The sequence below is a fragment of the Acomys minous genome, assembly GCF_964271855.1.
Source record: "Acomys minous genome assembly, chromosome: 9".
Taxonomy (NCBI): Eukaryota; Metazoa; Chordata; class Mammalia; order Rodentia; family Muridae; genus Acomys; species Acomys minous.
This window is the reverse complement of record NC_140490.1, coordinates 22,034,585-22,057,402: the sequence shown is the minus strand read 5'-3', so window position 1 is coordinate 22,057,402 and position 22,818 is coordinate 22,034,585. Positions and strand designations below refer to the sequence as shown.

The 22,818-nt window shown below is 41.3% G+C and overlaps 1 protein-coding gene and 1 long non-coding RNA gene across 11 annotated transcripts in view; one reads left to right on the top strand and one right to left on the bottom strand.

Annotated features, from left to right (window-relative positions):
• Window positions 1-300: 300 nt before the first annotated feature.
• Window positions 301-7,870, bottom strand: LOC311604780. 3 transcript variants are annotated; one of them, XR_014781672.1, is made up of 4 exons: window positions 6,594-7,870; window positions 5,478-5,610; window positions 4,489-4,674; window positions 301-543 (listed from the first exon to the last, which is right to left on the bottom strand). It is a non-coding gene; the product is annotated as an uncharacterized lncRNA (long non-coding RNA). The 3 variants fall into 3 exon arrangements; XR_014781673.1 differs by lacking the exon at window positions 301-543 and having other exon boundaries at window positions 4,347-4,674; window positions 6,594-6,813; window positions 7,411-7,870; XR_014781674.1 differs by lacking the exon at window positions 301-543 and having other exon boundaries at window positions 4,349-4,674.
• Window positions 7,871-8,058: 188 nt separating this feature from the next.
• Window positions 8,059-22,818, top strand: part of TASOR (transcription activation suppressor) — a 61,984-nt gene continuing 47,224 nt past the window's right edge. For all 8 annotated transcript variants that reach the window (XR_014781661.1, XR_014781662.1, XR_014781663.1 and 5 more), the window contains exons 1-3: window positions 8,059-8,643; window positions 19,306-19,451; window positions 21,499-21,591. Coding sequence is in view for 3 of the 8 variants with exons in the window: in XM_084794827.1 (XP_084650953.1) it covers window positions 8,301-8,643; window positions 19,306-19,451; window positions 21,499-21,591 (582 nt within the window). In the remaining 5 variants the exon portion in view is untranslated. The remainder of the gene's footprint in view (window positions 8,644-19,305; window positions 19,452-21,498; window positions 21,592-22,818) is intronic.

Below are 22,818 nucleotides of genomic sequence, written 5' to 3'. Positions count from 1 at the left end.
CTGGACCTCACAGCCATCTTCTTGTCTGGGCTGCCTGAGAGCTGACATTATATGCAGAAACTACCATGCCTGGTTTATAGACTGTTTTTGTTTTTGTTTTTGTTTTTGAGGCAGGGTTTCTCTGTGTATCTCTGGCTGTTCTGGAACTTGTTTTGTAAACCAGGCTGGCCTCTGTCTCCCGAGTGTTTGGATTAAAGTTATTGTAATAAACATGTAAGGGCTTGATTCAAAGCCCAGTGTAGAAAGCAGCTGACGTGTGACCAGATGTGTGAGTGATAGATAAAACCTTAGTAGTAAATTCTGACCTAAGAGCAGCCACGACTGCAAGTTGGTGATAAGAGTGACGCAGAAAGCTAGATGTGTGAATTAGAGATGATAAGGTTAAGTTAAGTATAAAAACCCTGAGAAGAAGCAGCCAGTTCCCTCGCTGTCACCATGACTGCCTGAAATGCTGTCAGACAACGAGGCGCTCTTCCCGGACGGAGCAGACAGACACGCTGTCAGATAACAACCCGAGAACTCAATCAAGTCGCAGCAGCGAACCTGTTCGACAGAACATCGCGATATCAGGTCATATACCCTAATGGCATAAGCTCCTAGAACATTGATATTATAAGATGCTAAATGCTACTCCTATTGGAATTAAGATAGTTTTAAGAGTATAATGGAATGGTATTGGTGGCTTGGCCTTGGAGCCTTAGCCGCCGCCTTTTGCTGTAGTTGTCTTTGTATTGCTAATAAATCTCTCTTGCTAAAACGTACCACTTGCACTTGGCCCGCCTCCTTTGTTCCGGATCCTGAGTGTAAACTCTCTGCTTGCGACAGTTATGCACCACCATGCCCAGCTGGTTTTTAAAAGAAGGCTAATATTAATTAACTTTTGCACAAAACATCTGTATTTGATAATCAAGAAAAGCTAAATACAGAAGTGGTAGTACACACCTGTACTCCTAGCACTTCAAAAGCTGAGGCAGGAGAATTGTCAAACTGAACTACATAGGAAGACCTTAAATGTGAAAATTAAACCAAACCAGCTGGGCGTAGTGGCGCAAACTGGGGAGGCAGAGGCAGGCGTATCTCTGTGAGTTTGAGGCCAGCCTGGTCTACAGAGCAAGTTTCAGGACAGCTAGCGCTACACAGAGAAACCCTGTCTCGAAAAACAAAAAACAAAACCAAACAACAAAACCCTCACAGAACAATCAACCGAACAAATTAAACAAAAACAAAAATAAATGAAGGAAACATAGTTGGCATTCTTACAGAGGGTGTAGCTGTCTGAAATGACCTAAGCTACTTCTAGCTTACTTATTGTGTTTGCTTTATGTTACAGCTATGTTAGTAGAACAGCGTGGGCTTTTGTTTTATTTTATTTTGGGGGGAGGTATGGGAGACTTTTATTGTTAGCTCTGTGTAATCAATAGAAATGTAAGCAGTAGCCGCAAGTCAAACACCTTCCTGCATCATATACCTGAAAAGGCGTTTTCTCTACTTATTTGTGGAAACTAATATCAAATTTTCTTGGAAAAATGTTTTATTGGTTTAATTTGTGCACCACATAGTTCAGTAATTTAGAGATCCACTCACTCGCATCCACTTACACAGTTGTTGGTAGTGTTTTCAGAGTTAAGCAATCATCACTGCAATTATTTACTTATTTGCAAAACCTGACCTAAGAAATGCAGGCTGGTGTTAAGCTCACAGATCCTCCTGTGTTGGCCTCCTAAATGCTGAGAGTACAGGAAAGTCATGTTATATTAGTTTTAGAATCTTTTCATCGGGGCTGGAGAGATGGCTCAGCGGTTAAGAGCACTGGCTGCTCTTCTAGAGGTCCTGAGTTCAATTCCCAGCAACCACATGGTGGCTCACAACCATCTGTAATGAGATCTAGTGCCCTCTTCTGGTGTGCAGGTGTACATGCAGACAGAACATTGTATACATAATAAAATCTTAAAAACAAAACAAAACCATGTAGCTGGGCATGGTGGCATACACCTTTAATCCCAGCACTTAGGAGGCAGAAGCAGGCGGATCTCTGTGAGTTCGAGGCCAGCCTGGTCTACAAAGTGAGTCCAGGACAGCCAAGGCTACACAGAGACCCTGTCTCGAAAAACAAAAACAAAAACAAACAAAAAAAAATAGAATCTTTTCATCGCCTCCCCCAACCCTACTCTTCTAATAACCAACCTAACCTCTCTATGACTTTCCCTCTTCTGGACATTCCACTCATGTTGCAGCATCAGCACTTTATATTTTTTATGGCCAGATAATGTTCCGTGTTATGATTATACTATGTTTTTTCTTCTATTCATTTATAAGTTAATGGAGACTTTCCAGTATTCTTTTAAAATCGTTGCTTTATAGCATTTATGGTGTACACAAAGGTAATGCTACATGCCTTTTACTGCTAGGCTTTTGTAAATTGGAAAGGACATGTACAAAATTAAAGCCCCAGTACCCTTTCGGTACTATAAGCCGCAAAATAGTGAAGCACTGCTGAATCTGGTAAACAAAGTCTGGCTGGAAACTCAGTAATTGGTCCAAGAAACCAGATGATTGGTGATGTTTGTTTGTTTGTTTTTCTTTTTCTTTGAGACAGGGTTTCTCTGTGTAGCCTTGCCTGTCCTAGACTTGCTTTGTAGACCAGGCTAGCCTCAAACTCACATCGATCTGCCTGCCTCTGCCACCTGAGTGCTGGCATTAAAAGCACGCACCACTACACCCAGCCTGATTGGTGATGTCTTTTTGCCCCCCAAGTCATCTATAAATTTGCAGAAACCACTATTTTATTAAAAATTAGGGGCTAGAGAGATGTCTCAGGGGTTAAGAGCACTGTCTGCTCTTCCAGAGGTCCTGAGTTAAATTCCCAGTAACCATAGGGTGGCTCACAACCATCTATAATGAGATCTAATGCCCTCTTCTGGCATACAGGCATACATGCAGATAGAATACATAATAAATACATAAGTCTTAAAAACAAACAAACAAACAAACAAACAAAAACCCAAAGCCAGGTGGTGGTAGTGGCACATGCCTTTTATCCTAGCACTTGGGAGGCAGAGGCAGGCAGATCTCTGGGAGTTCGAGGCCAGCTTGGTCTACAAAGTGAGCCCAGGACAACCAAAGCTACACAGAGAAACCCTGTCTTGGAAAACCAAAACAAACAAACAAACAATAAATTAATTAAGCTGGGCGTGATGGTGCATGTCTTTAATCCCAGCACTTGGGAGGCAGAGGCACGCGCGCACGCACACACAAAGTTGTCCTTTGACTTCCACATGCATTCCACAGCATGCACACACCCACACACAAATAATGTAATTTTTTACAAAGCCAAAACAAGGGAGATAAATGGTGTATAAGGAGACAGAACAATTGAAATGCATTGTGGTATAATTTTGTTTCATTTGGCATTCTAGGGGCGAGGCATAACTTAATGTTAGACAGTGAACCCTGGGGGGTGGGGATTGTGTGTGTGTTCAGTTTTCACCCCCAAAATATTTAGGAATTTAGATTAACTATTTAGAAAGGAAAGTGCTGGAGGTCAGCCTATAGCAACATTAAGCAGTCTTGAGGCAAAATCCCTGGGGCTCTGCCTAAACCAGGGGCACACCCATTCGTCAGCCACGCATGGCAGAAAAGAGTGGGCTGCCTCCAGGAAGCTCGCTCCCTTGCTTGCTTCTGCAAATCCAGCATGAGATTGGCCCAGGAGGACAGGGCATGAAAGATGGAAGAAGGAAGAAGAGGAGGAGGCAGTGGCATGAACCCCCAGAGCTAACGCTGGCCGGCCTGGAACCACAGAGCTAACGCTGGCCGGCCTGGAACCACAGAGCTAACGCTGGCCGGCCTGGAACCACAGAGCTAACGCTGGCCGGCCTGGAACCACAGAGCTAACGCTGGCCGGCCTGGAACCACAGAGCTAACGCTGGCCGGCCTGGAACCACAGAGCTAACGCTGGCATTAGAACATGCAAACCTATCCCTCCACTCAGTAGCAGTGTGTGCTTAGACAATGTCTATTTAATCCTCTGCCCCAAATGACAATGCTTGTCTGGCAAGTGTCGTGACAATTAAATGAAGTGAGGATGTCAGAGTCAGGATGGGTCTGCTTTATTTACAGGTACATCCTCAGAAACCCAGCTTGGGGGCTTGGTAGCAGGTGGGTTTCAGGAAATATTTGTTCAGGAGAGTGAATGATGCGTTTGCTGACAGTAAGGCATGTTTCAAATGCTCTTTCTGAATATCTATTCCCATTCCTCTTACTTACTCTCCCTCTTCCAAGTTGAGTGGTGAGATGGTTATCCATTCCTAAACATGGAGCACCATACAATTTTTTGTCCTCCTTTATTATAAAAAAAAGTACACATTTTTTCTTACCACCTTTTGCACCTTTGTAGTGGTACCACGTTGCCTTGAGTATCCCCCTCCCTTAACACTTTGTATAACTCTTCTACTTGACACCAGGCTCCCGAGTTAGAGAAATCCTCCAAACCTGGGTCTTTCTTCAGATGGAAAGGCAGTGCTGGAAATGACTGCAGCTGGTCCTGGCCTGATGAAAGCCGGCTGCCGCAGCTCAGTCGCTCCTCATGGTTAAGTCCTTTTGATCTCAGCAAGCTTTGGGTTTATTTAGCAAATGATTTCACCTCTCTTCTCAGATGCAATAAACAGCATTTCGAATCTGTGTAAATCATGTAAAAACATTTGAATAGATACTTCCTAGTTTATTTGTTTGTTTTTATTTTTTGAGAAAGGGTTTCCCTGAGTAGCCTTGGCTGTTCTGGACTCGCTTTGTAAACCAGGCTGGCTTTGAACTCCCAGAGATCTGCCTGCCTCTGCCTCCTGAGTGCTGGGATCTCAGGAGTGCGCCACCCCGGCTGGCTCACATCCTATTTTATATTGGGGGTAAAGCTAGATTTCTTACCTATTAGGTCCAGTTTACTTAAGTAAGACATGCAAGATAAGGAAGAAATTACTAAGAATGAACCCAAATCATGTTGCATGAGATACCAAGAGTGTTTTTCTGCCAAAGAAAACAAGATACAGCATTTAGGAGGCAGAGGCAAGAAGATTGCTTTAAGTTAGAGGCAGCTGGCCTGGGCTATGACAGAGTGAGGCTCTGTATCAAAACAAACAACTGGCCCAGTGGGTGAAGATACTGGCCACCAAGCAGGAGCCTGACACATAGTGGAAGGAGAGAACCTTCCTGTTCCTGCAAGGTGGCCTCAGAGCTCCACACTTGTGAACACTATATAAATAAACAAATGTGAAAAAAGGAAGGAAGAGACAGAGACAGTGGTAAGAAAAAGAAAAATGGAGTAGGTATAAGTACCTACCCTACTTCACAAGGTTACTGTGAAAAATAAATGAGTTGCAATATACGAAGCACTTAGGAAATGCCAGGGAAATTATAACCTTTATATTAGTTCTATATTATTGCTTAACAATGACCATAAAACTAGTGGGTAGGGATAAGGCTTGTACCTGTACTCCTGGTTTCTCTGGGTTGGAAGCCTGGGCCTGACTTAGCAGAATAGTGTGCTGAAGGGGCTAGACTCAGCCAGGTAAGGAGTTCCTTCTGCTCCTTCACCTTTGCATTGGCAGAACTCATGGTGATCTGTTTATAAAAGCCAGTGGTTAGGCAGGTGTGCTGGTCCACACCTGTAATCTCAGCATCCAGAGGGTAAGGCAGAAGAATCTAGAGCTCTGGGTAAGCCTGAGTTACACAGAGAGAGCCTATCTCAAAACAATAACAGCAACCCCCAAAACAAACAAACAAATGTTGAAAAACCAAGCAACAAACACCACAAAAATAGCCCCAGGATAGAGATGACTTCTCTGTTCTTGTCTTTGGCCTCAAAAAAGTTTACTCTGTTGATATATAACAAAATGCACTGTTCTCTCTCTCTCTCTCTCTCTCTCTCTCTCTCTCTCTCTCTCTCTCTCTCTCTCTCTCTCTCTCTTTGTGTGTGTGTATGGTGTGTGTGTGCAGGAGGATGTATGTGCATGTGCAGGTTAGAAGACAAACCTTGCTGTCATTCTTCATTGCTGTCTACCTGGTTTGAGACAGGGTCTCTGATTGGCCTCACCAAGCAGGCTAAGCTGTCTGGCATGATGACCAATTTATCTCTATTTCCTCCACAGCACTGGGATTATAAACTCAGGCCAACATGTCTGCCTTTAAAATAACAACTCAGGTCCTTTAGCTTGCAATACAAACATTTTACTGAATCAGCCCTGAAATTCTTTTTTTTTCTTTTTCTTTTTCTTTTTTTTTTTTTAAATTCTTTACAAGATGTATAACTCAGTGAGTTTTAGTGTGTTGTGCAATTAATTATACTATTGCCAGTAATTCCAGAATATTTATTTATTTATTTATTTATTTATTTCCCAAGACAGAGTTTCTCTTGTAGTCCTGGCTGTCCTGGATTCACTTTGTAGGCCAGGCTATCCTCAAACTCACCTCTGCCTCCGCCTTGGGTGCTGGGATTAAAGGTGTGCACCACCACACCTGGCTTCCAGAATATTTTTATCACCAAAACCAAACCTTGTATTTAGTAGCACCCTTCTCCCTCTTCCAAACCCTTGCAAACCACCAACCTTCCTCTGCTGTGGGCTTCCTTTTTCTGTTTTGGTTTTGTCGAGGTAGGGTTACTCTGTGAGTCCTGGTTGTCCTGGAACTCACTCTGCAGACCAGGCTGGCCTCGAACTCAGCGATCCACCTTCCTGAGTGCTGGGAGTAAAGGCAGGTGCCACCACATTGGATTTTCTGGCCTTTCATATGAAGATCATACAACATATGGCAATTCTGTCTGGCTTTCTAAATTTAACATAATATCGTACTGTTTTATCCATGTTGTAACATATGTTAGTATTCTATTTTTATGCCCAAAGATTCCATTGTATGGCTAGATAGTGTTAGTAGGTATTTAGGCTGCTTCCAATTCTTTGCTATCACAAGTATCACCTATAATGGATATTCTTAAACATTTATAACACAAATGAGTAGATTTTTAGCTTAGATTTATAGAAGTAAAAACTGTTGGGTTCATACATCTGTAACATAACCCTGTTACTGCTCAGTTATTATCACTGATAGTTGTTGTTGTTGTTGGTGGTGGTGTGTGCGTGTGCGTGTGCGTGTGTGTGTGTGTGTTACAGGGGAAAAAACCCAAGGGGGAAAATCTAAAAGCTACCAGCCTTTCTCCCCTTGTTAGGCTGTAAATTATGTGGAAGAATCCCAAATACTGGGCGTTTGCTTATGTTGTGCTTGGGGCTGGAGGAAGCCTGGGAAGGAAGCAGGTCTGGAGGGAATAGGACGCTGCATTAGGCTGATCACTGGAGGCCATTTTCTTTTCTTTCTTTCTTGTTTTGTTTGTTTTTCGAGACATGGTTTTTCTGTTTAGCCTTGGCTGACCTGGCCTCTCTTCGTAGACCAGATTGCTCTCGGACTGTGAAAGATCCACCTGCCTCTGCCTCCTTGAGTGCTGGGATTACAGGCCTGAGGCATCGCATGGAGGCCATTTTATTATTTATTCAGAAGCTTTAGGAGTAAAGGTGTTTTCTCCATAGCATGTCAGAGCACCACAGGTATGCCTGGTGCCCCCAGAGACCAACTGACTCAGAGCTGGTTCAGTCGCCATGTGGATGCTGGGAATGGAACCCTGGTTCTTTGGAAGAGCAGCTCAGAGCCGAGTACGTCACAAAATCTGCACCAGCCGGTTTGGGCTCACAGAACTCAGGAGGCGAGAAGACGCTAGCCTCAAAACGGGACACCTAGAGTCCGGAAGACCCCACTGGGCTTGCCTCCGTCAATCTCAGAGCGGAAGGGGCAGGGCCCAGGAATTCGCGGAGCAAAGCGGGTCCTAGGCCCTCAGCCTGAGGCTACGGCTTCGACGCTCTCGCAGGGCGTGACTGTCGCCCCTTTTGGCGGGCTCGGCCTTGCAAGGCTCCACCCCCGCACGGTCTATCTGCATTCTCGGAGGCGGGCACTGCATTTCTATTGGCTGAGCCGGCCCGCTGGGGTCCCGCCCCCTCCCGGGCCCGACGCGAGCACGTTGGGTCGCCGGAGCCGGTGGAGAAGCCGCCCGAGTCGGGAGCGGCTCTCGGTGGGGAGAGGAACTCTCGGTCCTGCGCGGAAGTCTGAGCGGCGTCCCTGAGGCTGGAGAGCGGCTCCCGGGGCGGAAGAAGGGCTGCGTGGGTTGAGAAGAACTCGGACGCGGGCCAGCCCGCCGTCCTTTCCCCCCCCCCCCCACGCCCGTCGCCCTTGTGGGCGGAAGCTTCCCGGAGCTCCTCAACGCCCGCGCGATGGCGACTGCCGCGGAGACCGAGGCCTCTTCGACGGACGCGAGCTGGGAAAGCCGTGGCGGCGGCGGCGGCGGAGACGACGGGATGAAGCCAGCGTTTCCGGAGCTTGAGTCCTCCCCACAAAATGGCGGCGGCGGCGACGGCGGCGGCTTCTCCACCACCGCGGAGCTCGGCGGCGGCGCGGGGCCTGAGGAGACCGCGGCAGCCGAAGCCGCCCGGAGCCACAGCCACGAGCTACCTCAGCACACCTCCGAGGTGGCCGCTCTGCCCAAAGACGCCGAAGAGCCCGAAAGGCCTGTTAGGCGGAGTTTTCAGATCCCCAGGAAGAGCAGAGAAAAGAAAGGTGGTGCCTCCCCTCCTTCCCAATCTCTCTCTCTCTCTCCTCTCTCCCCCTCCATCTTTTCATTAGGACCTCTCTGTCTTCTCTTCCCACACCCATCCGAGACACGTAAACACGCACGCGAGTGCCAGCCGCCTCCTTCCCTCACTGCCACGGCCGCCCAGCTGCGTTTGGTGCGAGAGGACAGGGTGGAACCACGCTCCGCCGCTCCCCCTCTCCCCGTGGAAGTTGGAATTAGCTCAGGTTTGAAGCGTATCCGTAAGGCTGCGGCGCCCAGAGGAAAGATGGTACTTGGTGCCCCTCCTTCCCAACCCCTGAAGGCAGAGAAGCTGATGTGGCCTCCTCCTAAAGATGCTTCTGAGAAGTCTCCTTGTGGAAATAGCCGGTGGCCATGGATTCTGAGGCTTTCTCCAAGGCCGTTGCGTTCTGAGGACAAGTTTCTTACTATGGAAATCTTCAGCTATGAGTGTTCTTGAAATGTGCTCGATGTCAGCGTCTTCTCTTATTTAGGAAACTCCATTAGTATATGCGCTCCATGCACAGTTTTCCATCACACCTCATTTCCATATAGTTTCTTTCTTTCTTTCTTTTTTTAAGCATTAGATTAAATAGGTTTCTTCTGTCCTGACTCCAAACTTAGTATGGCTTTTGTATTTTAAAAGGATGGGAAGGTAGGTTCTTGGTGCGTTAATTTGCCCATGAGAAAAAGAAGTTCGATTATGACCAAGAATCTCCAACTTGAACTACAGATTAGTTTCTTAAATCGATAAAGGAACAGTTGTGCTAGTCGCTTACAGTTTGAAATCGTAGTACCATATTGTGAACCGCACAACACTGTTTTCCTTAGTGTAGGTTTTGGCCACTAATTTGGAATTTTCTGGATTTTATTTAAATCTTTCCTTCTTTCTTTACTGCGAGCTTTAGTATTTTAATGGTTTATTTCCCAAAGCTTTTTTTTTTTTTTTTTTTTTGGTCATTTGACTCTGACTAGAGTCTTGATTCAAACAATGTGCATCTGGGTAGCATCTGAAATTCTGGACATACAAAGAAAGTTTCTATTTGGATGACAAAGCCAAGGAAATATAATGAGAAGCCATGCAGAAAAGGATGAAGTTGACCTTTGCCCACGGATTTGCCCTTGAATTTTTCTAGAAATACTCCTTAAATGAGTTAATGTACTTTATAGAGTGTAGGGCAAGATAGTGAATTATTTTTGATGTAGTTAAGGCGTGTATGGCAGTGTTGATTTAAGGAAAGTTAAGATACTCTTCCCCAGTGGCCAGTTGGTAGAATAGGTTGGAAGTACTGTGAAAAAGGATCTGATTATGAGAATAGGGGGCTTAATGTTGCAACCTGTATCAAGCATTTCCTGTTTTTTTAGAGACAGGGTCTCTGTACAGCCTTGGCTGTCCTGAAATTTCATCTGTAGACCAGGCTGGCCTCGAACTCACAGAGATCCCCCTGCTTCTGCCTCCCAAGTGCTAGGATTAAAGGCTTTGTATTACCGACAAGTTTCTCAAGCTGTTTAAACATCTATTTTAGATTTTAAATGACTAAGGCTGTGAACAAAACCACCGTTAAAACACCTTTTTTTCAAGGACCAGAACACTGGCTTAGAATCCTTTAGGATTTGATTTTATTTGAAATATGGTAAAATGTCATGTGCTTCTTAAATTTCATAAGTTAAATCTCGAAGTTGCTCTAAAATGACTACCCTTGAATATACTAAAAGTAGCACGGGGAATTAGGGACTATAAACCTCAGTTGCAGTCTCTGTGGAGTCTGACATATTCCTTGCAGGAAGTGCTTACATTTTCCATTTTGCCTAGGGATACAATTTTTACTCTTATCTGTAAGGGAAGTTGTGGAGGGAGCACTGTAGATTTTCTTTAATGTTTACTAAAAATAATTATTAACATCTATACCAGGCATCAGTTGTTCAAATAGTATATAGTATGGCTATATCAAAACGTTTTTGGTGTTTTCAAGACAAGGTTTCTCTGTGTAGCCATGGTTGTCCTGGACTCTCTTTATAGACCAGGCTGGCCTCCAACTCACAGACATCCACCTGCCTCTGCCTCCCAGAGTGCTGGGATTAAAGGTGCACACCACCTCAACCTGGCCTATATCTTTAAAAAAGAAAACAAAAGCTGGGTGCAGTGGTGCACTCCTGTAGTCCCCAGCACTCTGGGAGGCAGAGGCAGGGGTATGTCTGAGTTTGAGGCCAGCCTGGTCTACAAAGTGAGTCCAGAACAGCTAAGGCTACACAGAGAAACCTGTATGGGAAAACAAGAACAAAGCCCAAAAAAACCAAACAAATAATAGAGATAGGATCTCCCTAAGTTGCTCTGGTCTTGACTTTGAAATGCTCCTGCCTCAGCTTCTCTAGTAGCTGGAAGAATTACAGGTGATATCTTGGTCTAGCTTGTTGAAGCACCTATTTTGCCAACTCAGATTTTATCCTAAATTGGGAGTTTGTCTTTGAATATTAACTTTGTATGTTTTTGTTTTTTGAGACAGGGTTTCTCTGTGTAACAGCTCTGGGTGTCCTGGAACTCACTCTATAGACCAGGCTGGCCTCAAACTCATAGAGATCTGCCTGCCTCTGCCTCCCAAGAACTTTTTACTATAAAAGCATACTTTATCACTTTATTTTCTTTGCTATATTTTTGAGACAGGGTCTTTTATGTAGTCTTGGCTGTCCTGGAACTCAGAGATCCACCTACCCTGCCTTCCGAGTGCTGGGATTAAAATTTAGCACCATCACACTGAAGCCTGTTTTTCATTTTTCTTAACATCACATTATTATCTTAGGCTAAGCAATAGAGAACAAGTGACTGGAAGGAAAATGAAACAAAATGAACAACAACAACAAAAACCAAAACAGTACAGGTACTGTTAGTTTCCAACCAATGTCATTGATTGGAATGTTTGTAAAGTATGTTTAGGATTTGGCTTGGTACTAACGGTCATCTGATTTACTATAATACGACATTTTACAATATTTAGGTCTTGAATTTTTCAGTGTCAAAAGTTTTTCTTTGTTCATATTCTATTCTAGTAGATTTGACTGCTTTCTGGTGAAATTTAAAGTTGAGATGTTAATTTAAAAAAAATTATTAAATACCAATCAGTTTGACTTTCAAAGTTATATTTGAGACAGGTATTACTACATAGCCCATACTGGCATCAAACATGCAGCAACCCCTCTTGCCTCTAGTCTCCTAAGTGCTGTAGTTTCACTGTAGCAGTTTGTCTAGCTCTTGAAAGTTTACTTGTGATGATAATAGCATAACATCTAAATACTCCATTTTGGTGGCACAATAATACTGGCAAGCAGTATTGTACTTGATAGGTGGTAGACATTTCTCTAAACTTTGTATATAATTTCAAGAATCCTTTGTGGTAGGAATTATGTCCATTTTACAGGAAAACAACTACTGAGAAGTAACTTGTCCCTTAACTAGTAAATAGTGCAGGTGGAATTTGAACATATGTATAGATTTGGAACTACTCAGCTGTAGCAAGTTTATTCTTTTTTTTTTTTTTTTTTGGTTTTTTGAGACAGAGTCTCTCTGTGTAGCCTTGACTGTCCTGGACTCGCTTTGTAGACTAGGCTGGCCTCGAACTCACAGCGATCCGCCTGCCTCTGCCTCCCGAGTGCTGGGATTAAAGGCGGGCACCACTAAATTTTATTTTTACTTATTTAGGGGAGGTGGGGCTTATTTTGGCTCACAGTTTCAGAGTATAGTCCGTCATGGGGAGAAATCAGAACAGCAGAAGGCTGGCAGTTAAGCACATGACCTACATCTGCAGCCAGGAAGCAGAGAAAGATGAATCCCCACCCTGGGATAGGATCCTCCCTATGTATTCTAGGCTGGCCTCAAACTTAAAACTTGGATACTACTACCTTAGCCTCTTTAGTGTTGGGCTTATGGGCTAACACCACCATCTTCCATGGCTTTATAATCTAGAATTTAAGTTAGCTTTTGATTTGACCAGTTGTGTAATTGCAATAGTTTAGCATATATTCAACCTTGGGGAGAATTTTGAGATGGAAAGATAATGTTCACTGTAAATACTGGGAGACTCTCTATGCTCCAAAAGGTTTTGTATTTTAATGTCCCCTGCCCCCCAGAGCAAGTACAGATTTATTAAGAAATTGTGAGAACTCCGAGGAGTGGAAGGGAGTCCAAGGGATGAATGACCGTATTTAACTGTTTTTGATGTGTCTTGTAGTATTTATTGGTTGGACTATCTTCTATAGTTCAGAGAGCCACAGAAATTGCATTGGCCTATAGTTGGATTGCTATGTTTTATTCTACATCTAGTATGTTATGAAAAATAAAATTAATAATTGAATTCTAAAGTATTTCTCTCCCACAGTTCTTGGAATAGACTAGTGATACAGTTTTTAAAAGATATTCATCTTTTCTAGGAATTTACAGTTGTCTTCATCTTCTCTTTTTCTAAAGACCAGGTCTTAATATAACCCAGGATAGATTTACTTCCTGTCTCCAACTCACCAGTTTCTGGGATCAGAACTAGCTCTGCAGTTGTCATTTTGAGCCACAGTGTTTTAGTAGTTGGATATGGGTGTCTGGGTTTTGAAAACAATGACTTTTTCTACATAGACATAAACCTGGGTCAGAAGATTTATATTTATTGGTTTACTTTGACTCATACCAGTGTATTATTTGTTACTAACAGAACTGTGTTCATTCAACGTTGATGTTGAGCTAAAGCACTTTCTTAAAGTATTGTCAGGTAGTACATTTTTAGATAGAAAAGCGATTTACAAATCAGTTGTAAACAAATGGAGTTATATTGGATGATGGTAATTAAGACCAGTAGATACCAGCCTTGGACTCAGAATCACAGAACAACTTTGGTCACTAGCTCTTTTGCTAATTATTTCCTTTTCTCCCTTGGAGTTCAGGCTGGTTTTGCACTTTTTTAAAAACTTAAATTTTTTACTAGCTTATATGCAATAGTGGGTTATGAGTTTCATTATGACATTTTCATATATGTATATGATGTCATATCATAACCCTATTACCCTCTTTTGTGCCCCATCCAAACACTTAAATTTTTGGCTGTGAGCCTAGCTGTTAACTGAGCCATCTCTCCAGCCCCTTTTTAATTTTTAAAAATTATATGTGTATAGGTTGTTTTGTTTGTTTGTTTGGTTTTGTTTTTTTTTTTGAGACAGGGTTTCTCTGGCTGTCCTCGACTCACTTTGTAGACCAGGTTGGCCTTGAACTTACAGTGATCTCCCTTCCTCTGTCTCCCAAGTGCTAGGATTAAAGGCATACACCACCTCACTCAGCAGTGTATAGATGCTGTCTGCTCTATAGGTGTTGTCTGCACTACAAGCCTGCCAATCAATCCCCTGGAACTGGAGTTAGACAGTTGTGGGCTGCCATGTGGGTGCTGTGGACTAAACTAAACTGATGTTTTCTGGAAGAGTGGCCAGTGCTCTTAATCATTTGAGCCATCTTTCCAGCCCTTCCACTTGCCAATCCCAGCTATGGCCCTTCCCAACTTTTTTCCCCTTGGAGTGGTTAGGGTTGGGCTTGTTTACAAAGCACAGGTACCCCAGTCTATACCACAAAAAGAGAACTTTCCCCCTGCATCAACTATTAATGGTAGAAATGTTCAGAGAGGGATGGAGATCTGTCATCCCTTCTTAATGTTGTCTAGATTGTACATAGGTAGTCACAACTGCTGAGTTAGTAGCCATGCCTTGTCTGGAAGTTAGCATTCCACTTAAACACTCTTACCAGCTTGTACAATCTAGATGTCCCTTCTTACCCAGTGTTGGTAGACCTTGGAGGGAGTGACATGTTCCATTTATGGTTAGCACTCAGCAGTGCTTTATCACAGCAACCCACTACAAAATGAAGGTTCTCTGACCAGAGCTGACAGCATCACTATTCTGTGGGCTTTCCTTGAATTCTTGATGTTCCTTTCTCAGCCCACTAAATGCCATAGATACATAGATGGATGTCACCACATTCAGTTGGCATTATCTTGTGGTTCTGGGACAGAACTTATGACTTGCTTGTCAGCCAAATGCTGTACTATTGAGAAACATCAAAGTTTCATCCATTGACTAACTTTAGTTATAATTACTTTTAAATCAGAACACTTACATTCTTGTTTATATGTTTTGATAGCCATACTCCAAGTTTTCTAAAGTTTTGCAGATAATGTATATACAACACAAGAAGGATGGCCGGGAGTGGTGGTGCACGCCTTTAATCGCAGCACTTGGGAGGCAGAGGCAGGCGGATTGGTGAGTTTGAGGCCAGCCTGGTCTACCAAGTGTCCAGGACAGCCAAGGCTACACAGAGAAACTGTCTCAAAAAAGATAAGTTTCTCTCTATTAGTGATTCTTGACATGACTGTATAAGACATTGTGGGGCTGGAGAGATGGCTTGGTGCTTAAGAGCACTAGCTGTTGTTCCAAAAGTCCTGAGTTCAATTCCCAGCAACCACATGCGGCTTACAGGCCTCTATAATGAGATTTAGGCCGAATACTGTATAAATAATAAGATTTTTCTCCCCGAGGCAGGATTTCTTTTTGTAGCCTCAGCTGTCCTGGATTCTCTTTGTAGACCAGGCTGGCCTTGAATTTATAGTGATCCACCTGCCTCTGCCTCCCAGAGTGCTAGGATTACAGACCTGTACCACTGAGCCTGCCTAAATAAGTAGATCTTAAAAAAAAAAAAAAAAAAAGTATGGGGAGATAGTTCAGTGTTAAGAGCACTATCTGTTCTTCCAGCGGTCCTGAGTTCAATTCCCAGCAACCACATGGTGGTTCATAACCATCTATAACAAGATCTGGTGCCCTCTTCTGGTGTACATGCAAGCAGAACATTGTATATATAATAAATAAGTAAATCTTTGGGGCAAAAAAAAGATACCAGAGATCTACATAGATGGAAAAAAACCTTTTTTTAAAAAAAGACATTGCTTTGGATTGAATTGGAAATAGTTTGTACTTTGCAAGGAGGTAGTTTGTGCAAATTTGTGTTTGACTCATTTGTGTGTATCTATTTGTGTAATTTATATTTATGTGTGTATGGAATAGTGTGGTGTGTGCATCAAATCCCCTGGAGCTGGAATTACAGACAGGCTTAGACTTGCCAATACGGGTACTGAGAATCACACTTTCTGTAACTTTTGAAAGCAAAACAAAAAAAACAAAACAAAAAATGTCTTTATATGAACTGTTCTTTTGTTGTTGTTTTGTTTGCTTTTAAGTAATGCCTATGTGTTTTTTAACAATTAGATTTACTTGAGACTAGTACTCATTTCTACCTACGGGAATATTAGAAAGATGAAATGAACAAGGCAGTTGTAATTTCTTGAGTGGACAATTTATTACTGGATACATATACAAATTTGATTACAAGATATTTTAGTGGTCTTTGTTTTCTTTCCTTAGTTCTCTTCTTGCTTCCATACTCAAGAGTAGCTGGCCTGTGAGCTTCCTGGGAACAGTTCTGTCTTTGCCTCTTATTTCATTACATTATCAGCAACTATCTGGCTTTTTATGTGGCTTCTGAGGATCCAAACTCAGATTATCATGCTTGCATAGCCAGCTGATCCATCTCATCAGCCATTTTTTTTTTCTCCAGTTGCATTATTGTACTGTGTCGACTTCCTTCCCCAGGATCCTTGCATATGTCCAGTTTAAACTAGGTACACATTGGCTTTTCCCTAGCACACTTTGTTATGACAGTCTGTAACCAAAACAACTATTTTTAGAGCTACTATTGTGATATATGCCTAGTTGGTTAAAGAATGGATATGTCACCAGGTGGCAGTATGCACACCTTTTTTAAAAAAATATTTATTTATTTATCTATTTATTACATATACAATGTTCTGCCTCCACATACACCTGCACGCCAGAAGAGGGCACCAGATCTCATTATAGATGATCGTGTGCCACCATGTGGTTGCTGGGAATTGAACTCAGGACCCCTGGAAGAACAGTCAGTGCTCTTAACCTCTGAGCCATCTCTCCAGCCCCAGTATTGCACACCTTTAATCTGAGCACTCAGGAGGCAGAGCAAGACCAATCTGGTTTAGAGTTTGAGGACAGCCAGGGCTACACAGAGATACCCCATCTTGGACCTCCCTCCCTCCCCATTAAAAAAATGTATGCCATTTGACATTGTATCCTAATAAAAATGAATTGAAACTGTAGTAAAACAGCTTATTTATAGTTAGCTTTTAAGTGGCATACTTTTTTTTTTAAGTGGTATACTTCTAAGAGTATGTATAAAGCTGAGCGTGATTGCACATGTTTGTAATCCCAGTACTTGGGAAGCTGAAGCTGGAAGATGACATGTTTAAGGTCAACCCAGGCTACAAAGTGAATGTCAGACTATTAAGGACTTTTTGTTGAGACCTTGCATCAAAATAAATAAATATACACACAGTATTTTCGGTAGAACCCAAGAGTTACTTTTAATACCTGTTGACCTTGAAATTGTGTCTTGAAAAAATATAGACAATGACTATAACTGTTTCTGCAAATAACTCTACAGTGAAAAATATACTTTTTTTTAATTTGGGGAAGATTTATATATAGATTTGGTATTTGAAATTTATCAAATGAAAAATTTCATGTATACATTAGAAATGTAAGATTATTGGGCCAAATTGTTTCTTGGCTTTTTTTGTTTTATGTAGCCCTGGCTGGCCTGGAATTCAATTTGTAGACCAAACTTGCTTCAAACTCACAGAGATCTGCATACCTCTGCGTCCTGAATGCTGTGATTAAAGGCATGCTCCACCATGATTGGTTATTAAACCAACTAGTTTAAATGATTTAGTTTTATAAAAATTCCAGTGCCAGAGAGCTTGAGTTTGATTCCTGGAACCACACTAGGAGGAGAGAACCAGTCTGGAAAGATGTTTTCTGACCTCTACATCTTGGCATGAGTATACCCATGTTCATGTATGCACACACAAATTTGAGCCAGATGCAATGGTATAGCCTTGTATTTCTAGTACTTGAGAGGCTAAAGAAGGATTTGAGGTTAGCCTGTCCATTGAGAACTTGTGTTAAAAATTAAAAAAAAAAAAATGCAATGTAGAATGGTGAAAACCCCAGGGACACAAACTTAGTTTTGTTAACTTTGCACAGCTGCTCTATTTTGCTTAGTACTTTGTGTACTGCCTTATATAATGTATTTGGCATGTAATGGTTATTAGGAGACCTGGAGTTTTCCATTTTACAGTGAGAGAATTGGGCTATTTATATATCATCTGCTACAAAGTAAGTGACAAATCTGATGTTTCAATTTTTACTCTAAAACTCTACCTCTTGCTGTTTTCTGGTATTATGCATTGCATCTAGAAAAATGTTCTAGTATTTTTACTTTTTGTTTGAGTATTTTTACGTTTTGTTTGGAAGTCTCACTAAGTTTTTAGGCCATCCTTTAACTCGATCTGTACTTAGCCACCAAGTAGGTAGGATAAGGACTGCCCACCTTTAATCCTAGCACTTAGAAACCAGAAGCAGGTGGATCTCTTTGAGTTCAAGGCCAACTTGGTCTACAGAGAGTTCCAGGACTACACAAAAAAACCGTGTCTCAGGGTAGGGGGTAGGTGTGCACGAGCATGTGTATGTGTGTGTGTGTTATCGTTATCTGGCTTGGTTCAAAGCCTTGCATCTTTACAGTTGGTATTTAAATGTCCTATTTTAAATTGATTTAATGCTGTTTGAGTACTGCATATTACTAAAAGCAAACAAACATTTTATTTTATAGGTACATTGTCTAAAGTTGAAATTTTCTCTTTTTTGGGGGGGGGGGGGATAGGCTCTTGCCATAATGCCCTGGCTGGCCTGTACCTCATTCTCTAAACCAGGCTACCTCAAACTTGATTATCCTCTTATTTCTGCCTTTGAAGTGTAGTAATTACAAACACGAGCCATTATGTTGGGTTTGCGCTTTCATTTACAATAATAGTTTCTAGACTAACATAGTCACAGACATACTTTCTTAATGCAATGTAAATAGGAACTGAGACAAGTTGAGCACATGCATGAGTTCTTCTGAGGCTTGAAGCAATTTAGATTGCCTTAATGTACCATCCTGGAGGTTTATAAAATTGCAGCCGTTTTTTGTATGTGAGGTTAGATCCTCATTTCTGAAGGAACTAATTAGTCTAGGTTAAGTCCTAATTCTTCAATGAGTTAAAAAAATTATTTGTACATGCACATCTTTACATGAATATGCAAATGGAGGCAGAGAACAACTTTTTTACGAGATTTTAGAAATCTAACTCAGTTGTCAGGTCTGTGCAGCAAGCACCTTTACCTGTTGTGCCATCTAGTTGGTTGTCTTCATTGAGTTCTCATAATTCTCATGTCATAAAATAAAGTAACTTTTGGTGCCTTTTGTTGATTTGAAGTTATATTTAAAAACCTGAAAAACCTGCATTTATGATAAAAAAAATTTTTTTTTTGAGGCAGGGTTTCTCTGTGTAGCCTTGGCTGTCCTGGACTGGCTTTGTAGACCAGGCTGACCTCAAACTCACAGAGATCAGCTGCCTCTGCCTCCCTGAGTGCTGGAATTAAAGGTGTGGGCCACCATGCCTAGCCCAATAAAATAATCTTAAAATATGCTTTTTTTCCCCCAGCACTTTTCCAGCCATTAACTCCAGGGTCTCGAGAATTTGAAGATGTTTTAAATATTCTCCATTCATCTTATCTTGAGCCATCCTCAGTAACAAATTTTAACTATAGAAGAGCTTGCTTGATACATAATGAAGTTTTGGAAAAAGAGGTATGTAATTAGCCTGGGAAAGAATTTGTTTTTATTTTTAAAAATAAGCTAATTATTTTTCAGGAAGGCAACTTAAAGAACAGTGAAAATATTTTAAACAATTTCTTTGTAGTGCTGGAAATTACACTCAAGATTCTGACTCAAGCTAAGCAAGTGCTCTACCCCTGAAATACATCCCCACACCTATGTATATCTTTTATTGCTGTACTGTGTTTATCTGCTGTGATAATTGTTACTAATGTGTAGTTATACAGAATTCTGAAATTATATCATCCACATAGAAATAGCTTACTAAAGAGTACTTAATTGTAAATTCACAATGAAGTTTTTCCTTTTTTGTTTTTTAAAGATTTGTTTATTTATTTATTATACAGTATTATGCCTGAATGTGTGCCTGCACACCAGAAGAGGGCACCAAATCTCATTGTAGATGGTTGTGAGCCACCATGTGGGAACTCGGGACATTTGGAAGAACACCTTTTGTTTTCGTTTGTTTGTTGTCACTTTGTAGACCAGGCTGGCCTCGAATTCAGTGATGTGCCTGCCGCCTCTGCCTCCCAAATGCTGAGATTAAAGGTGTGTGTCACTGCACCTGGCTTTTTTTCTTTTTCTTTTTTTTTTTTAAATTGCCCCCTCATAAAAATTCTACTGGAAAAGTATGTACAAAAGGTAAAAGTTGACAGTGAATCCTAATTTCATATGCAAATTCGGTGTTCTTTGAATTTAATATAGGAAAAGCCAGCATGTATGAGGTAACATACAAATGGAGTGGTTTTCTGTTTTGTTTTGTTTTTTAACGAGACAAGGTTCCTTGCATATCCTTGGCTGTCTTGGGTTTGCTCTGTAGACCAGGCTGGCCTTGAACACACATCAGTTTGCCTGTCTCTGCCTCTGAAGTGCTGAGATTAAAGGCGTGTGCCACCATGCCTGGCTTACAAATGGAGTTTTAGAATGTTAACTATTGTTTTCTAATCGATATGAAATATTACAAAGTTTAGTTTCATACCAATTGGTTAGTGATATATTACCAAAATTTAACTTTGAAAAATCTTTCTCAAGGGCACTGTTACTAGTTTTGTGTTGTTTTTCTTTTTCTTTTTTTGTTTTTTTTAGAGACAGTTTCCTCTGTGTAGCACTGGCTGTCCTGGACGCAGTTTGTATACCAGGCTGGCCTTGAGCTCACATTGATCTGTCTACCTCTACCTCTGGAGTGCTGTGATTAATGGCGTGCGCCACCACGCCCAGCTCTGTTACCAGTTTTTAGAGAAAATAAAATTTTGATAGTTTGATGTGGTTTCATGCTATAGTAGGGATTATTTGTTAATTGTGAATAAGAATTTTATCTGAAGTTATATTACATGCTTGAGGTAGTCTGAATACAAATAAAAAATGTTAGCTATTCTATAGTTTAAATAGATGCATATTGTTAGGCAGCATTCTTTTCTGTAACAGTCTGGCCTTGAACTCAAAGGGATCTTCCTGCTTCAGCCTCCATGCCGGTGCCTTTAAGTGCCATTGTATCTGGCTTAAATACATTAAACCACCTATTATATTCAGTGTACTGTAATAAGTGGAAGATAAAAATGAAAAAAAATCAATTTATAATCTTTGAGGAGATTGAGGATACAGTAAATTTTTAATAGAAAATTGGTAAGTACTAGAAACTTTTTTCTTTTCTTTCTTTTTTTTTTTGAGACAGGGCTTCTCTGTGTAGCCCCGGCTGACTTTTTCCTTTTTGAGTCAGTTTCTCTGTGTAGCCCTGACTGGCTGGGATTCTTCGTTTTGCATCAAGCTGGCTTTAGAGATCTGCTTGCTGCTGCCTCTGAAGCGCTGAGGTTAGAGGCCCATGCCACCATGTGGGGGCTTAAGAACTAAATACTTTTGACTAATATGGGGAGTTAAAATGAGAAGAAATAAAATTGAAGATTTGAATAGCAGAAAGCATAGAAAGATTTTTGATAGTTTTGTGATTTCTTAGAAAATTTTAACTCTAAGCTTAATCGATGAAACATTCATGCTAAGTAGTTACAGATTTAATTTCTTTTAGTTTACAGAAAAGAGAAGAGAACTGAAGTTTGATGGTCGTTTGGATAAGGAACTTTCAGAATCTTACGCATTTCTCATGGTTGATCGATACCAGGTGGGATAATTTGTTTCTATTGTAAGTCTATTGTAGGTTAACAATTAATTATTCAACAACACATTGGAAAGTATAAGGTAACTTTTTTCCTGTTTTTTTTCATGGGGGTGTGGAGAGTGAGAATGTTGAGTTGAAGTTGCAAGTCTTGATGGTAGGATCTTTACCTAATAAACTTCTTAGGAGTCCTTGTTTATTTTTTAAGAATTATCTTTATTTTTAATAAAGTGTGTGGTGTGAGCACATCAGTTTGGGTATGTATTTGATCTCCTGGAGCTAGAGTTAACAAGCAGTAATTGCATGACATGAATGCTGGGAATTCAATATGCGTTTTCTAGAAGAGCAGTGTGAGCTGTTAACCACTCTTCACCCTTTGTCTGTTTTTTTGAGGCAAAGTCTTGCTCTGTGTGTCAGGTTGTCCTACCTTGAGCTGAGAGGCATCTTGCTGCCAGTCATCTAGAGCTAAAGGCACTCACTGTAACCTAACATTTTTACTGACATATAAGTAGAAATAATTCAGAGAGGCAAAGTATATGTTTAGTAGTTTCTTTTTCAAATATAATCATTGCTTCTTTGATCAGGTCTGTTTTCTTCCCTTAGAACATGCTTGGTTAAACGTTTTCTTTTATAAAAACAAGATTATCTTAAATAATGCTGATTCTATGTTCTTATAGCCATTTTTTCCCCTTTAATTAAAAACATTGGTTAATTTTTTCTTTAAATATTTGGATTGGGGCTAGAGAGTTGGTTCCAAGGTTAAGAACAAATACTTGCTGCTCTTCAGGAGGACCTGTGTTGAGTTCCTAGCAGCCATATTGGTCTACTCACAAGTTCCTGTAACTCCAGCTCCAGAGAATCCACTGCCCTCTTCTGGTGTTTGTGGGCACTACCACACACAAGTACATATCACACATAAATAAAAACACTAAAAGTAAACCTTAAAAATATGTTATATGAGTCAGGCATGGTAGTGCATGCCTTTAATCCCCAGTACATGAGAATCAGAGAGTCAGGTGGATCTCTGTGAGTTCAAGGCCAGCCTGGTCTACAAAATGTGTCCAGGACAGCCAGGGCTATCACACAGAGAAACCCTGTCTCCCTTTAATCCTAGTACTTGGGAGGCAAAGGCAGGCAGATCAATCTGAATTTGAGGCCAGGCCAGTCTACAGAATGAGTCCACAACAGCCAAGGTTATACAGAGAAACTCTGTCTCAAAAAACCATAAATAAT